This window comes from Nicotiana tomentosiformis, chromosome 1 (genome assembly GCF_000390325.3).
Source record: "Nicotiana tomentosiformis chromosome 1, ASM39032v3, whole genome shotgun sequence".
Taxonomy (NCBI): domain Eukaryota; kingdom Viridiplantae; phylum Streptophyta; class Magnoliopsida; order Solanales; family Solanaceae; genus Nicotiana; species Nicotiana tomentosiformis.
In genome coordinates this window covers 79,084,913-79,102,956 of record NC_090812.1, presented here as the reverse complement: position 1 = coordinate 79,102,956, position 18,044 = coordinate 79,084,913, and the positions used below count along the sequence as shown (strand labels likewise).

The 18,044-nt window shown below is 38.3% G+C and overlaps 1 protein-coding gene across 1 annotated transcript; it reads right to left on the bottom strand.

Annotated features, from left to right (window-relative positions):
• Nucleotides 1–4,804: 4,804 nt before the first annotated feature.
• On the bottom strand, nt 4,805–9,920 carry LOC104094386 (peptidyl-prolyl cis-trans isomerase CYP21-1). The gene is made up of 7 exons (XM_009600308.4): nt 9,577–9,920; nt 7,660–7,738; nt 6,505–6,552; nt 6,383–6,406; nt 6,051–6,233; nt 5,862–5,937; nt 4,805–5,162 (listed from the first exon to the last, which is right to left on the bottom strand). The coding sequence occupies exons 1-7, from the start codon at nt 9,673–9,675 to the stop codon at nt 4,985–4,987; spliced, it is 687 nt and encodes a 228-aa protein (XP_009598603.1). The 5' UTR covers nt 9,676–9,920; the 3' UTR covers nt 4,805–4,984.
• Nucleotides 9,921–18,044: the final 8,124 nt, after the last annotated feature.

Sequence of the window (18,044 nt, the reverse complement as noted above, 5' to 3'; positions counted from 1 at the left end):
TCGGCAAGGGCTGTAAGGGTCTTCAGTGCCGTATCAAATTCCTCATCTCTCCAATTTCTGTTCATCAGACCCTCCGAACCACTCTGAACGGCCTGTGATGTGGCCTTAAAGGCAACATGACTCAAGATTTGGCCCGTTTTTAAACCATTTTTGACCATCTCCCCAATTTTGATAGCCTCAGCGAACAGATTACCCATAGCAGACATCATGTTTTGGAAGTAGTTCGCCTCTTGGGCCTGTAGGAAAACCGTAACCATTTCTGTTTCGTCCATTGGAGGCTTTTCCCTGGTGGCTTGCTCGCGTCATATGACAGCATATTCACAAAAACATTCTTCGATTTTCTTTGTCAATCTGGACACAGAGTTCTCTTTTTGGATTTTTCACTCTTGCTTTTTTTCTTTCTTTTTTTTTAGTTTTTTTTTTTCGCTCTTTTTTTTTTTTTGTTATTTTGGTCACTCTTTTCTTTCTTTTTCTTTCTTCTTTTTTTTTTACTCAGTTTAGTTGATGTCAATGATCGAATCCGATGGAGATTGCCTACGTATCATGACGCCGTATAAATCACATCTTGCGTAGTTCGGGAAAGATCAGGAATAAAGTAAACAAACTAATACTTTTTTCCTTTATTTGTTTTTACTCATACACAAAACAGACCACGAAAACTTATAACAAGGAACATATTTTTGATATTTTTTTTTTGGAGGGAAATTTTTGAAAGAAAAACTTCTTAAGAGTAAAGAAAATATTTTTGGATTTTGATTTTTTTTTTGTTATGTTTTTTTAAATATATTTCTTTTCTTTTTTTTTTTGAGAATTTTTTAAAAGAAAGACTTCTAAAGAAGAAAGAATTTTTTTTTTTGAATTTAAATTTTTATTTTATTTTTTCCGAAAAAAGACTTCTAAAGAAGAAAAAAAAATATATTTTTGGATTTTGATTTGATTTTTTTTTTCGAATGAAAGACTTCTAAAAAGAAAGAAAATATTTTTGGTTTTAATTTTTTTTATTTGGGATTTTCTAAGGAAAGACTTCTAAACAAGGAAAAATTTCTAGAAGAAAAGAAAATATTAAATTTCTGAAAATATTTTTGGATTTTTAGAAGAAAAGAAAATATTTTTGAATTTATTTTAAAATTGGGGTCTCAAAGAAAGACTTTTCTAAAGTGTGAAGTAAAGAAAAATATTTTTGGATTTTTCAAAAATTGTGGGTCGGAACCGATGAGGTTTGCCTACGTATCTCACATCCGTTGAGAATCAGACCCGCGTAGTTCGGTCAGTTTTGACGGAACAGGGGAAGAAGCGTGACTTTTGAAAACATTGGCGTATTTTCTTTCTCTTTTTTTTTTTCAAACTTTTGGCAGAGTTTCGGAAATTTTCAAATACCTACCTTTCACTCTTGTTTTTTTTTTCTTTTCTTTTTTGATTTTCTTTCCCTATTCTAGAAACCGGTCAACATGCAAGCCGAAACAAACATATGCACAAGTAGCATGTAAAAATGCATCAGGATGGTCTTTTATATTGGGTACACCGATCCTAGACGGACCTAATCCTTGTGTTGAGTCCCCAAAGTCAAATGCACGTGATGCAAACAAACGTTCCTACCAGGGATCCAACATGAGGCTATGTTATTCTAGGTTTAAATCCTGAGTGTGTTGTTCTAAACCTGGCTTACCCGAGCGGACAACTCGAGCCGGGAGGGCAGCGTACCGGGAATATAGAAGCTTCACCGGCTTTATAACTTGTCCGATTCTCGTTCTAAAATTAAGAGTATGACTCTAACAGAAAAGAAGCCACGCGAAACGCACGCTTCCCAAAAGATTTAGAAGACTCAGAGAGAAGAAGAGTGTCGTAACAATTTTATATACAGTTCAAGCAATATAAAAGCGGTAAAAAGCGGCATTTAGCACATTAGGCTCAAACACGTAAAAATCAGATAATAAATAAAAGCCAAGTATAACAGCTATTCTAAGCTCGAATTCTGTCCCCAGCAGAGTCGCAAGAGCTGTCACACCTCCTTTTTCCCGAGGGGATAGGGGATAGGGAGTTTTTCCAATTTAAGTGACATTATTCAAAATGAGATTATTTATTTATTCAGAGTCGCCACTTGGAATAATTTATGGTGTCCCAAGTCACCGATTTATTTTAGAATTCCAAATCGAGGAAATTTGACTCTTATTTATGGTCTGGGAATACAGAAGATCGGGTAAGGAATTCTGTTAACCCGAGAGAAGGTGTGAGGCACTCCCGAGTTCCGTGGTTTTAGCACGGTCGCTCAACTATTAATAATTGGCCTAGTTATCTGATTTAATACATGTTTTAAACCCATATGTGCATTTTTATTCCTTTTAACCGCTTTTAATTATTTATGGAACTTATTTGAACAAGTCGCGATGTCGCAAACTCATTTATTTTTGTACATATTGTGAATCGCGTCACGTAAAACGCACCCGCGATTTATAACATGTTTATTTTTATTATTATTCGAAGTTGAAGTCAAGTCGCGTGAAACGCGCACTTGAGTTGGGGTTTACGTATCGTGACCATGCCACGAGAACAATACCCATAGTCACGATGATTTATTAATCGCGCCTAAAGCAACTAGCACGTGTTCATGATTTGTTTTTCCTTACGGGTTTGAGATCTGTGTAAGGTCAAGAGCTATGAAAATCAATTATGAAAAATGGGTCAGCTTTTGCTCTTACTAAATTGGGCATGACAAAAACTATTTTGGACCACATAAATTAAATTGGATCGTAGTATAATTGGCCCTTTAAAGCCAATTAATGAGTATGTCCAGTTACTAGTTCATCAAGCTACTTCCCTATCAATTAGTCAATTGCAGTAGTACATGTTTCATTAAGCAAAGCCCAAACACCGGGCCCAATCATTATTTTTTTCTTTTAAGTCTAAACCTCATTTTTCAATTTCAACTAGCAGATATAGATTTTATCACCAAAGTTCAAACATTCACTACGTGCCCAAAAATCATGTTTTTTTATCAATCTTCATGTTAATCATCAAGAAAGTAGCAAAATTTAACAAAGCTAATGAGACCTAACAATTAATACAGAAAAAAAAAATCAATCTTCATGAATCTAAATAAGATCAAATTATATATTCAAGCATAATATCTTAATAAAACAATGATGAGAGAAATGGACCTTTACAAGACTGTTTTGAAGCTTGGACAATGGACAAGGATGTAAATGGAGCCTCAACCAAAATCGACAAATGGAGCTCGAACTCGACGACTCAACTTTTGAGTTGTTGTTTTCTATACAAAAGGGGACTGTTTCGCTGGATTTTCGGCTCGTTTTTGTGGTGCTTTTTAGCTTGGTTTCCAGTTGGTTCGGGGCTGGAGTTTAGGTGATGAATTGCTGGATTTTTCGAAAGAAAGCCGAAGAAAGAATGACACGAGTAGAAATTCCCTTATCCTAGAAGAAGAAAAATAAATTTCTCTCAATTCCCTCCTCCCTCTTTTTTTTCTCCTTTTCTCCTCTTTTGTTTTTTCTCACATTTCTCTTCTATTTATAGAAATGTTTTCGGAATTTTTATTTTTTATTTTATTTTATTTATTTTTTAATTAAAAATAATTTCCACTTCTCATTTTTCTTATTTTTTTAAAAAAATAATTCCCCACTTTCCTTTACTTTTATTTTTTAATTTCTCACTTTTTGTTTACTTTTAATATATTTAAAATCCACTTTTTTTACTTTTCCTTTTTTATTTCCCACTTATTTTACTCTTTTTTTTTTAAATTTCTACTTACTTTTACTTTTATTAAAAAAAATCAGATACCCTTTCTTTTATTTTTTAATTCCAACTTTCTTTTACTTTTTATTTTTTAAATTTTCACATTCTTTTGCTTCTTTTTTTTTTTTTTTTTAATTTTTCACTTTCTTTTACTTTTTTTTTATTAAATAATTTCCACCTACTTTTACTTTTACTTTTTAATTTTATATTTCTAATTTTCCTATTTTTTAATTCCCATCCAAAATTTGTTTTAAAAAAAATTATTTAATTTTTATTTATTTTCGGTTTTTAATTTATTTTATTTAAAAATAAAGATAAAAATAAAAATAAAAATAATACTAATAATAAAAATTGACCTTTTAAATTATTATTACTTTTTACCCTATATATATATATATATATATATATATATATATATATATATATATATAAGTGTAACAAAGCTAAAAAATATATATTAAATTTATGAAAATATTTATATAGTAGAAGGTGATAAAAATTCAAATATAGTCAAAATTAGGTGCTCACAACATGTGAACAATATATCAAAATAGAGGGATATATTTGGCCCTATAGTATAGAGTACATGTGAACAATATATAGGCGTGTAGGAGTTCCTATTTGGCAGCTTATGACGCTTTTTCTTGTTTAGGCCAGTTTTCATTAGGTGTTAGATTATGATGGCTTTGACAGAGATATGTTGAAGTCCGACATTAGCACATTCTTTTGTGGAATAAGCACATGAGATGATTAATTGATTTGGGCATAGAAAGAAAACGAAAGAAACCACTCTACTTTGTTTAGAATTATGAAAAGTTTAGAGAGAGGAGAAAAGTTGATCCATCCTCATGGACATGCACAGTGATTTTAGTAGCAGCTCAGTGAAACTTGGTAATGGAAATTCATTCCTATATAGCATTATAGCTTATCTTCACTAAAACAATTTCATTATCTCCAAATTGAAGCGACAGGTTCTTCACTATTTAAACACATCTTAGTACAATATTATTAGCAGTAACTATTTCTGGTCCTAATGGAGAACAAAGGCACTAGGGAATTTGAATGTAAAGAAAATGTGTATAGGTTCAGTTCAATTCCTCTACAAAACCCAAAATATTCACAACCAATTCTAGGATCAACTATGACCTCATAATTAGCACCATAAAAATTTAAGTTGGTGATATAAAAGAAAAGATATATAGGGCTGGTTAGTAACTTCAAAACTTTTGACAAATCTTTATGAAGTTGAACTCTGGCTGTCCTCATCCCACTTGCTCTTAGGTATTTCCCCAGAGTCTGCAATAATAACCTTTTTCCTCGGTTTTCCACTGTAGGTTCCTGCTCCACCCTCTATTGCATATACCGTGTCCATACCTTCAATAACTTTGCCAAATACAACATGCTCCCCGTCCAACCTGCTTGTAAGCTTTAGTATTACTACGAGAAATCTTTGAACATTCAAGGGTTGGTTCCTCCATAATAAGACGGGATGTAACATTATTAAGCAATGCAGGACAAACCCATCTGGAATATTGTTTCACTAGATAATTTGTTTTTCTTTGACAAAGGTTAGGTTCATTTCATTCATAAATAGCAGCAAGGAAGTGCTGAAGTAAAAGTTACAGGAGTCTAGTTGCTTTATTGCTTCACTAAATAATTATCTTTGCTCTCTGGAAAAACAATCTATGTAGTCACAGCATGTTTAAACCATTTTGGAGACGATATATTGTGCTAGATTGTGTCATTCTACCTAACCCGTAGACAGTTGCTAAGGCAGAAATGACTAAAATCAGACAACTCTTACTAGCACCAATAAAACAGTAGTATTAAATTATAAATGAAAAAAGATAAAACGAGCTCACTACGGTCCACTATTCTTTGCTAAATCATTTATCGGGGGTCATTATTTCAGATACCACATTTTGTGGTTCTTTGCTAAATCATTTTGTGAATTGCGAGGCATTCACTGGTTTAGATATAGGTATAATAGAAAGGATTGCAGCATACACCTAATAGGCCTGTTAAAACCTTTGTGTCTGAGTGACTGAGAAGCATTTTGGATTTAATCGATGCAAGTTAATTCCAAATACTGTCATTAAATTTTAAAACTTTACCAGCTAGCCTTCACTGTCGGTATAAAGAACTGACAGCCGTTGGAGTTGGGTCCTGTGTTCACCATGGAAATAACACCTGCAAAAGTCAAAAAATAAGAAGCTTATAAATGTACACATTTATGTGAATACAAATATTTGCCTTTGGTCCTCTAGAGAGAGAGAGAGTGCAATCAATTGATGACTTCAGACCTGCATGAGAATGCTTTATCTTCAGATTCTCGTCACGAAAGGGACCACCATAAATGGAAATGTTTCCCCTTCCATCACCCGACACAATATCTCCACCTTGAATCATGAATCCAGGTATTACACGATGAAATGGCTTTCCCTTGTAGTGAAGAGATATTCCATCAGCGGTCTTGCCCATTTCCCCTGAGTCAAACAACAAGAAGTGCAGCAATTGCAGTCAAAGTATTGTAATATGTATACGTGTGTGAAAGTATATGTATGTAAGTGGTTGCGTGTGTATCACTAAGGAATCAAAAACCGTGCCAGTTATAATTATACACTAACAGAAGTACCTGTGCACAAAGCCCTGAAATTCTCTGCACAGAAGTAAAAATGCAGGCATTAAGCAACAAGAATGGAAGTATTGTACTGAAGAGGAGAGCAAAGTATGGAAAATAGGTATATAAAGACGTACCAACAGTTTTTGGTACAACTTGCCCATATAATCCAATCACAATTCTTCCTGCAAACATTTGAAGTTTGGATCATTGATACACAAAAATCTTCCCAGCCCTCAACGTGCAAAAATCCAAGGATATTGCAAAAACCATCAAAATAATAAAGATCTTCTTTCCTCTTCAACATGGGCAGCTCGTTAGATATATATTACATTCTATCTATCCTGCTTTACATGGTACAATTATTATTTGGAGAATCAAATAACTTTTTCTTGGTTAAAGATCTTCTTATGTTTGTATAAGTATTTTCATAATGATTTTCTTAAACAATTTCTAAATTTTTTAACTTTTAAAAGGAGTGGTCAAGTTATGGGGTTTCAAGCATAACATTTGTTCTTAAAAGATCAATTAATTAAAGGCCTAAATCAATTCGAAGTTGGATACCTAAACATCGTACTCTAAACCATGTTAGCTGGGAACAGGGACAGCATAGTGCAATGCAAGTTCACAAGTATTATTGTCCTTGAACGAAGCACACACCATACCAGTCACAGCTTTTCTAATCATTATGGGGTTTCAAGCATAACATTTGTTCTTAAAAGATCAATTAATTAAAGGCCTAAATCAACTCGAAGTTGGATACCTAAACATCGTACTCTAAACCATGTTAGCTGGGAACAGGGATAGCATAGTGCAATGCAAGTTCACAAGTATTATTGTCCTTGAACGAAGCACACACCATACCAGTCACAGCTTTTCTAATCATTAATAGATCAAGCCATTATATGTCATGCATAAAATTTTGTTTTTCGGATGGAAAGATAGTGCAATCATCCCGATCCTTCATCGATTAGTAGCATGAGAATCAAAAGGTGAAGTGGTCAACAGGGGGGTTGAGCAATGAGCATAGATTACAGATTTAGTTAAAGCAAAAAGGGAAAAGTAACTAAGTCAGCACGACATAGTGAGAAACTGTTTCAGAAAGGATAATAAGGAAAGCCTCAGTAAAAGAATACCAGGTCACTGATTCAACCCATTTACATTTCCTTTTTTTTTCTTTCCTTTTTTCTTTAATTGTGGGCGGGGGCACTTGATTTGGGAATTTTATATCTGTTGTTTATTAAGTAAATGGCATCAAACAAAATAAGAACGTCAGCAGAAGATGTCCATACCTACACGTTGTTTATCTATATCAACATCCAAGAATACTCTGTGGGTAATATCATACACCTCTTCCACCTTTTCATATTCCTGAGAAATTAAACAGGTAAGCAAATAATAATTCTTCGTAAACTGTTGGAGCAAAAAATATCACTACTGGTCAAAAGGGGTTCTTAGAAATAGAATAGAAGATACTGACAAACTTGCAAATGAGACTCCAGAATTAGTCTTATAGCTTTTAAATAGCAGATTCTAACTCCAGCTAATAGTTTGAAGCTAAAATAGATAGATGAGATTTTAACTTTTTAGTAGCTTGTCTTATTAGTATAAACCTCTAAAAATGTGAATCACACAATGATGTCCTCCAAACAGCATTCCCCTAATTTTTCTGTACTAGAATTACTTTTTTATGGTTTGGAGAGGAGGGCGATAGATACCTTAACTTGAGGATAGGGACTGCTTGAAGATGTAAAATAACTGGGGTGGATACACAAGTCCCTCCAATTTAGATGCAAATAAGAGGGTAAGTATTTTTATTCTATCTTTTTGTACCAAATAAACAGACAGAAACGATAGATATTTCACCTAGCGAAAATGTAAATCAATATGTGCGCTCCGTTGCGCCAGACCAAACACAGTGTATTATACAACATCTATATATATATCTCCATACGAATAGCATTACTGATTATACCAAAATGATTGTGCATGCATGGAGAAACAGAGCCGACCACTCTAAACTGGTTCGACTGAGATGGCTAAAGAAATTCTATTCAAATGAACTTAAGTAGCAGAAACAATGTCAAAGCTATGCTACAAAATGAAAACTAGAGGGGGAAATGACGATCTGCCACATGAAGAATATGGTACATGACTAAGCTTCACATCTTTCTATTTAAGTTTATTTGCACATTACCAATTATCATCCCTTATCCAGATATAGCACATGGAACAAATAAACAAGTACTGAGAGTTTGAGCCAACCAGGAGATGATCATTTCAATTTATATTTCAAGGAAACTGGAAACCTTGATTCCAAAGATTGGGGATGAGATATGATTGCACAACTTCTGGTCTTCTATTGACATGCAGAAAGCTAAACCAATGTTAGATTGTGATTCTACTTATCTTGAAATTATAGATCACATATCATTAGTCAATGATACTTGCAGATTCAAGGGAAACTCCAAGACTATAGAAAAAGGTATACTATGTTAATTGTGTAGCAGGCTAGCAGCTGACATCTCAAAATTTTGGGAGGCTCCAAGACTAGCCTTTTGAGCTGTGTTCTGAAGAAACTCTATTCCAAAATATTTTTTCTCCTTCCTTTGCTCCTCCTTATCTTGCTTCTCATATGCTCTCCAATTGGAAAAGTAGTGGGCAACATCAAACCTATTACCAATCAGTCATCATTCCCATAAACTGGCCTGACATCGCTTGAAGCGCATTGCACAACGATCCAAATCTAACCACCATAAGTTCCATGAAATTGATTCTCACTAATTATTCACATCTCACACAAATATATTACAAATGAAATACCTTCCCCTTTTAATTTAGCTGGTAACGTTGACTAGGCAATATCCTAAGCTCCCTATCACTATTAAATGCGTGCAGAAAACATAGCATTGCTTCAAACAATGTCGTTAAAGACATTGCAAGCCTATCAAATCACTACAAAGTAACTTAGCAGGTAAATGAGTAAATTTCTATACTGTGAGAAAAAAATGAGATCTTTTCTAATACTGCTTTAAGTCTGCAATAAAGAATCAATGCCTAATAACACCTTATGAACATAATTTATAATCAATCCAATTTTGACAACAACCAGATCCAAAACCATTACATTGAATTATCTAATTACCTAAAACTTACAGATGTAACAGAAGAAAGAAACAAAATACAAAAAAGAGACAAAAAAATTGTACCTTTTGGGAGAAGGAGGAGGCAAGAAAGATAAGAACTAAAACAGCAAGAAAGATCAGAAGCCACCGCGGCTGCAATAAAACTGAGATCGCTCTACCCATCTCCTCTAAATAAATTCAAAAAATTTCAGAGATTTCTGCTATGTTCTTCCATTGTCAACAAAATTAAATGGCTCTCTTTGGGCACTGAATGATTATGTAGATGACGCATATAATGAAGTGAGAGGTGTGGAGAAATAGTGTAAGATTTATTTATTTATTTAATTGAGTGTCAGTAGACTTTCAGAGCATGAAATTGTTGTTCTTGCTCAGCTTCGTCATTACTACTCCTATTTGATTATTCAGACATATTGATTTGGGTGTTGTTCGATTTTTATTTTCTTAGGGGGCTTTTTTGCAATTAGTGTTCGGCCGCAAACTCTACTTTTGGGCTGATTCAATTAGATATTAAAGGGCTCAGTCTCTCAATGGGCAAACTACAGTTAGAATACGGGCTATCGGAGAGGCTTAATCTATGGGCCAATAGGTGCACATACAGCAATTCTTAAGTATGTTATTTAGAGATTAGCCAGCACTTATTTTATTATAAAATTTTGATTTAAAAATTTTAACTTCGGAAAAATTTGGACATTTTTGTCCCCAAAAATTGAACTGAAAAATAAAAATTCAGAACGTATTGGCTAATTCCTAAATAACATCCTTTTAGAATGGTTATTTGGGGTGTGTTTGGTATGAGGGAAAATATTTTCCAACTTTCCCATGTTTGGTTGGCTCAACAATGTTTTGGAAAATATTTTCCTCGTGAACTCATTTTTCTCCAAAATTTTTTCCAAAATAAGTGATAAAATCACTCATTTTTCAAGAAAACATTTTCGAGGAAAATATTTTCCATGGACCCTTGGTGTCACTTCTACATATGTTTGATCTATGGGACTTTTACACAAATAGCATGCCAAATTCACTGTTTACTTTCTCCATCCAATATATATAGATTATAAATGATTATATTCTATTATGTACATATTTATATATGAATTATACATATATTTGTTTACCGAAAAAATCGGATAACGTTAGATTTTGTGTATGGTTCTAAGGATATGCGATACAATTCGATATAAATCGTGTAGATAAATAGAGATATGTATATTCTTGACTACGAGAATGCAAATAGTGGGCAATAAGAATGAATGAGATAACGTAAAACAAACACAAAGGGATATCTTTCAATCTGAGAATTGATTTTTTTCTTTGTCTCTCCCCTTTAGCTTACAAGGATTTCCCCTTTTATAGAAGAAGGTCATTACAAAAAATAATAAAATAAAACATATAGTAGAAGGCCCATGATGACTTGTCTCTTCCTTGATTCCCGTCAAGATTCTCTCTCTTGGTGCGATCGTAACGGCTCTTGTCTGTGATCTCGATACTGGCTCGAACTCGTTACTGGGTTGGCCCCTCCAGTCTTGGCTCGAGTTCGACCTTTGAGATGGGCGTCGCGCATTTCCGACCTCGAAGCAGTGCCTTGCGGATCAATTCGGTCACGGGCTCGATAGGGTTATCGAGCCGACTCCTCGAGCGACCTTCGGGCTCAAGGCTCGTTAGTACCGACTTCGGAGCTCATTCCCAAAATCTCATTCCGACTTTTTAACACTCTAACTAGATCGAACATAGGAAGGCCGAAATCTATTTCGACCGTATACAGATAGTCTCCTCGTTTCTCACGAAGGATGCGGTGAGAATCGATGTGATTTTTGGTGGTTCGATTGGGTCATAAGCGGACATTTCACAGGGATCGATTATGACGTATGTGATAGCTGTCCTATCGATTCAGCCTTTCAAGGTATTTAATGCTTGTCAGACGGCGGTCGGCCACCTGTGATATTGAACTGTCACGATGCGAGCCTATAAATAGCTCTTCCAACTATCATTTACTTCTTTCACGCGTTCAATCCCCCAAATTTTCTCATCTTTTCCTCCTTTCTTGTTGCTACCAGAGTTTTGGTGTCGTCAATTTTTCGCTTTCCTTTGTCTTTCTTCCTCCCATATAAATGGCCAAGACTTCGAAAACTGTGCCTCAGAAGGAGAAAGCTTCCTCTTCACGGCCGTCCGGCGATAAGGCGCCGGTAGAGCCGTCTACCTATGACTACATTCCCGGCCCGTGTACTCTAAAGATCGATTTTAAGGTTGAGAATCCTTTATCCGTACCGAGTTTATACGAGCACGTGTCGATGTATATGTGCTCTATAACGGAGGGTCATCTCAAGGCCGTTAGAAAAGACTACAACTGGGATTCCGAGGTCGTGTTGCAAATTCCATCCCCCGAAGAGAGTGTCGTCACCCATGTGGAGGGAAGTGTTTACACTTATCCTTTCACATTGGGTCCGGTCGACCCGGAGATCATCGATTTTTGCAAGAAATATCAGGTCACCCTTGGTCAGATTCATCCCTCTCTGTGGCGCATAGTAATCCTACTTCGCTTCTTCTCCACCAAAGCCGGGGGGCTGGATTTTTCCCTAAATCACCTCATACGGTTGTATCAGCTTCAAATCTTTCGAGGATTAATCAGACTTCATCGTCGGGCATCGAAGGCTTTGATGTCAAGTATCGACGAAGACAAGGATCGGGGTTGGATGGGGCGTTACATTCGGGTGAGGACCCGTGACCTCATTCCGGAAGAGAAGATGCCGTTCCCCGAGGAATGGAATTTCGACCGTAAGTTATTCTCATAAGATATCGCCTTTTGTATCCTTTCCTGAATTTATTTTATGTTTCTTCCCGATATACAGCTGCCCTTTGGATGCCACAAGCGGTGCCCGACCTCGAGGATTAGGTTCGGAAGTTAGCCTTGACTTCCTCTTATACCGAACGCGCTTGGCGTGATTTGGCTAAAGGCAGATGGGAAGCCAAGAACCACGGTAAGTTTTTATTTCTCGTTTCCTTCGAAGCGCTCTTTGTGCTCCATTCGTTACCGATTTCCTTTCATGCAGGCGTAACCAAGGATGCCGTTTTGAGGCCTTCGAGCGGTGAAGAAAGGACCAAGAAGCGCAAAGCTGCCTCTCGATCAGAGGGCCCCGAGCCCGAAACTCAAAGGGTGAGGAAGAAAGCAATTTCCCTTTCGATTGACTCGGTCCAATGGCTGAGAGAAGAAGAAGAAAATGAAGAAAAAGAAGAGGAAGAAGGAGATGCCTCGGCCTTGGTGTCCCGATCTGCCAGAGCTATCATGGCCACCGAAGCTCCTGAACCGATGGTAGTTGTACTGGTCGAGGTTGACTCCGGGATCCAGAGTCTTGATCGGAACGCCCCGAGTGATTCACTCGGGACTATGACAATGGGTTATTCGCCTTCTCTTCCCGCCTTTTCTGAGGAGGCGTTAAAGGAAGCTCGAGAATTGAAGACCCCCGATATGGGCGGAGGCTCTAGTGCAGGGGATCCCTTTCGGGATTGCTTTACCGGAGTCGGTGATGCTTCCGATATCGGGGATTCTTCTCTTCTACTGGAAGAGGCCCAACGTTTTATTACTCGGGTAATGATTTTATTATACTTGGTTTCTTTGTTCTTTTTCGAATTTGACTCGTGTTCTTTCCCTACTGTGTAGGCCATTAGTAGATTTCGGGTCGACCTTAGCCAGTATGAGGCCGAGCTTCAGAAGGTCTCGCGTGAGAGAGATGTTTTGCGGCTTCTTTACAGCCAAAAGGACGAGGCTATAAAGGACCTCCAAGTGGATTTGGCTAAGGCTCGTGAAGAAGAGGCCGAACTTGACAAGCATGTGAGCCTCGTTCTGTTAAAGTATGGGTTTGACTCGACTGCGGAAGTTAACCCTTCGTTGTCTCAGCTGCAGCAAAAGTTTGAAATGATCGGGTCACTTCTGGAAGAAGTCGGTCAAATCAAAGCCGAATGTAATCGGTGGAAGGAGACTATCGATCGCCTGGCTGCAGAAAAAGAGACCATTTTGACCAACTTGTTATCGACCGATGTCCAGCTTCGAAACGTTAAGCAAAAGAGTTTGGCTCAAGCTAAGAGGGTCGAGGATCTTGAAGCCCAGCTTGCTGAGGCCAAGGCCGAGGTTGAGTCATCAAAAATCTTGGCGGATAAGTCTATTGCCGTGTATTAGGCTGATGCCGAGGCTTCTCAGATGGAGGCACGAGAGGCAGCGGGTACTGCTGGCACCCGAGCACATTGGATTGATGAACTTGCCAAATGTAGGTCTCGGAGGGAGACCCTTTTGAGGAGATACATGTTCGGGGTTTCGACCTTACTGAAGAAATAAAAAAGGCTAAAGAGCTCGAAGCTGAAGCCTTGGCTTCTGATGGCGATGATGATGATGATGACGGTAGCAAGAGCGGATCCGAGGGTGATCGGGAAGCTTAGTTCATAGTTATGTTTGTAAACATGTAGAAATTTTTGTATATAGACAACTTTGGCCGATTTGTGAAGACTTTATGCGTGCCTTTACAAATGTTTTCACAAGGATCTTAACAATTCAATCAAATTTGGACTTTGTAGTCTCTAATATTGATTTGTTCAAAGTGACGTAGCCCTTGGGCTTACTAGTTGAGTTAGTGATTCGAATTTGAAGAAATATAATCCGTAGGCGTAATAGTCGAGCGAGCGCTTTTCTTGAACTCGAAGTGAAAGTAGCCTATAGGCTTTAATTGTCGAGTGAATGATTCGAACTCGAAGTAATGTAGCACGTGGGCATGATGGTCGAGTGAGTGATTGCTCGAACTCGAAATAAAAGTAGCCCGTAGGCTTTAGTCGTCGAGTAAATGATTCGAACTCGATGCAATATAGCCTGTAGGCATAACGATCGAAGTAGCCCATAGACTTAGCAGTCGAGTGAATGATTCAAACTCGATGCAATATAACCCATAGGCGTAACGGTCGAAGTAGCCCGTAGGCTTAGCAGTCGAGTGAATGATTCGAACTCAATGCAATGTAGCCCGTAGGCATAACGATCGAAGTAGCCCGTAGGCTTATCAGTCGAGTGAATGATTCGAACTCGATGCAATGTAGCTCGTAGGCATAACGATCGAAGTAGACCGTAGGCTTAGCAGTCGAGTGAATGATTCGAACTCGATGAAATGTAGCCCGTAGGCATAACGATCGAAGTAGCCCGTAGGCTTTAGTCATCGAGTAAATGATTCGAACTCGATGCAATGTAGCCTGTAGGCATAACGATCGAAGTAGCCCGTAGACTTAGCAGTCGAGTGAATGATTCAAACTCGATGCAATGTAGCCCGTAAGCATAGCGATCGAAATAGCCCGTAGGCTTTAGTCATCGAGTGAATGATTCAAACTCGATGCAATGTAGCCTGTAGGCATAACGATCGAAGTAGCCCGTAGACTTAGCAGTCGAGTGAATGATTCAAACTCGATGCAATGTAGCCCGTAGGCATAGCGATCGAAATAGCCCGTAGGCTTAGCAGTCGAGTGGATGATTCGAACTCGATGCAATGTAGCCCGTAGGCATAACGATCGAAGTAGACCGTAGTCTTAGCAGTCGAGTGAATGATTCGAACTCGATGCAATGTAGCCCATAGGCATAACGATCGAAGTAGCCCGTAGGCTTAGCAGTCGAGTGAATGATTCGAACTCGATGCAATGTAGCCCGTAGGTGTAATGGTCGAAGTAGCCCATAGGCTTAGCAGTCAAGTGAATGATTCGAACTCGATGCAATGTAGCCCGTAGGCATAATGGTCGAATTTAACTTGATTCTATTTGCATAATAAATCTCCAAATAGAAGAATTTTCCTTGGATATAAGATGCCGATAAAGAAGAGAACTTTCTTCGCACGTTATTACACGTGTTCATGTTTCGTGCCTGGGTTCGGGCCAATCTACATGATCATGGTTCGTTTCGACTATTTGGCTCTTACAATTTTTCCTATTGGAACCCTGTTGTTGTGAAATAACTTTCTCTCATCTGAACTCGATGTATTTGAGGGCCTGATGCCCCCTCAGTATTCGAGGTCGATTGTAAAGAGGCCTCGGATATTGTTGTAGGTGCAGTACGATCAATGGTTGCCTCATTAAAAACCTTACCGAAAAACTCATTTGGGATAAAATCGGTCTAAGGAAAAAAGAGTGCAACGCGTGCTTTCAAGTGAAAGATCCATCTTAGCCCTCTTTCAGGCTTCTGCAGGGGTCAGTTTTGAAATGTAAATGAATATGGAAAGGTCGTACCTTAGCAGTAGTACCGTTTTAGATGTGATACATTCCAGCTGCTTGATAGTTGTTTGCCGTTTATAATGTCGAGCCTGTATGATCCCTTTCCGATGTTCTCGAGCACCTGATATGGTCCTTCCCAATTCGGTCCTAGTCCTAGTTTTCCTTTGTTCGGATTTCGGGTATTGATGGTAACTTTCCTTAACACTAAGTCCCGGGGCTTGAAATGGTGGAGCTTGGTTCTTCGATTATAGTATCTTTCGATTCGCTATTTTTGGGAGGCCAATTGGACGAGAGCAGCTTCTCGTCTTTCGTCCGATAGTTTGAGGCTGGTATTCATAGACTCGTTATTTGATTTTTCCATCGCGAATCAAAATCTGACACTGGGTTCACCAACTTCGACGGGTATCAATACTTCAGACCCATATACTAAGGAGAATGGGGTCGCCCCCGTACTGGATTTTGACGCCGTCTGATATGCCCAAAGGACTTCGGGCAGGATTTCTCTCCATTTTCCTTTAGCATCGTTTAACCTCTTCTTTTGGTTTTGAATGACAGTTTTGTTTGTTGATTTGGCATGTCCATTACCGCTGGGGTGGTATGGCGTCGATAGTATCCTTCTTATTTTGTGGTCCTTGAGGAATCTCGTTACCTTGCTGCCAACGAATTGTTTTCCATTGTCACATACTATTTCGGCGGGTATCCCGAATCGGCATATGATATGATCCCAAATAAAGTCTATAACTTCTTTTTCTCTTATTTTCTCGAACGCCTGCGCTTCAACCCATTTAGAAAAATAGTCAGTCATAAATAAAATAAATTTAATTTTACCTGGGGTCGATGGTAGGGGGCCGACGATATCCATTCCCCATTTCATGAACGGCCATGGGGATAGGACTGAGTGGAGTTGCTCTCTGGGTTGATGGATCATTGGTGCAAACCTTTGATATTTTGTCACATTTACGAACAAATTCCTTTGCATCTTTGCCCATACCGATCCTATAATACCCTGCTCTGATTATTTTTCGAACTAATGTATCGGCCCCGGAGTGATTCCCGCAAATGCCCTCATGCACTTCCCGTAGGATGTAATCGGTATCTCCCGGACCCAAGCATACTGCCAACAGTTCATCGAATGTTCTTCGGTACAGCGTCCCGTCAGAAGCCAACGTGAATCGAGCAGCTTTAGTCCGTAGGGTCCTAAAATCTTTAGGGTCGGATGGGAGCTTTACGCTTTTTAAGTATTCAATATATTTGTTTCTCCAATCCCAGGTTAAGCTTGTAGAATTTATCTCGGTGTGACCTTCTTTGATTACCGATCTCGAAAGTTGAACAACATTCCCCGAACCCAAGTCATCTACCTTGACCGACGATCCCAAATTCGCAAGCGCATCGACCTCATTGTTCTGTTCTCGTGGAACATGCCGTAAAGTCCATTGTTTGAAATGGTGCAAAGTGACAAGCAGTTTATCTAAATACCTTTGCATTCTGCCTTTTCGAACTTCGAAGGTTTTGTTTACTTGACACACCACCAGCAAAGAGTCACAATTGGCTTTAATGACTTCTGCTCCCAAGTTTCTAGCTAGCTCGAGACCTGCAATCATGGATTCATACTCGGCCTCGTTGTTATTCAACCTGATAGTTTTAATAGATTGCCTAATAGTGTTACCCGTGGGTGGTTTCAAGACTATGCCCAGCCCAGACCCTTTCACGTTCGAAGCCCCGTCCGTAAAAAGGATCCATACCCCCGATGATGTACCTGATTTCAACAGGAGTTCTTTTTCGACTTCGGGTACGAGGGTTGGCGTGAAATCGGCCACAAAGTCTGCTAAAATTTGAGACTTAATGGCCGTACAGAGTTGATATTCGATATCGTACCCACTGAGTTCAACGGCCCATTTGGCCAGCCGGCCCGATAACTCGGATTTGTGTAAAATATTACTAAGCGGGTATATGGTTAATACGCATATGGGATGACATTGGAAGTATGGCCTTAACTTTCTAGAGGCGCTTATCAGTACAAGTGCCAATTTTTCTAGGAGCGGATATCTAGTTTCCGCTTCTCCTAAGGTTCGACTCATATAATAAACGGGGAATTGCGTACCTTGCTCTTCTCGAACTAGGACACCGCTTACGGCGACTTCCGATACTGCCAAGTACAAACAAAGTTTTTTATCTGTTTTTGGAGTGTGAAGTAGTGGTGGGCTTGATAGATATCGTTTTAGTTCCTCTAATTCTTATTGGCACTCCGGGGTCCAAGCAAAATTGTACTTCTTTTTGAGTAGAGAGAAAAATTTGTGACTTCG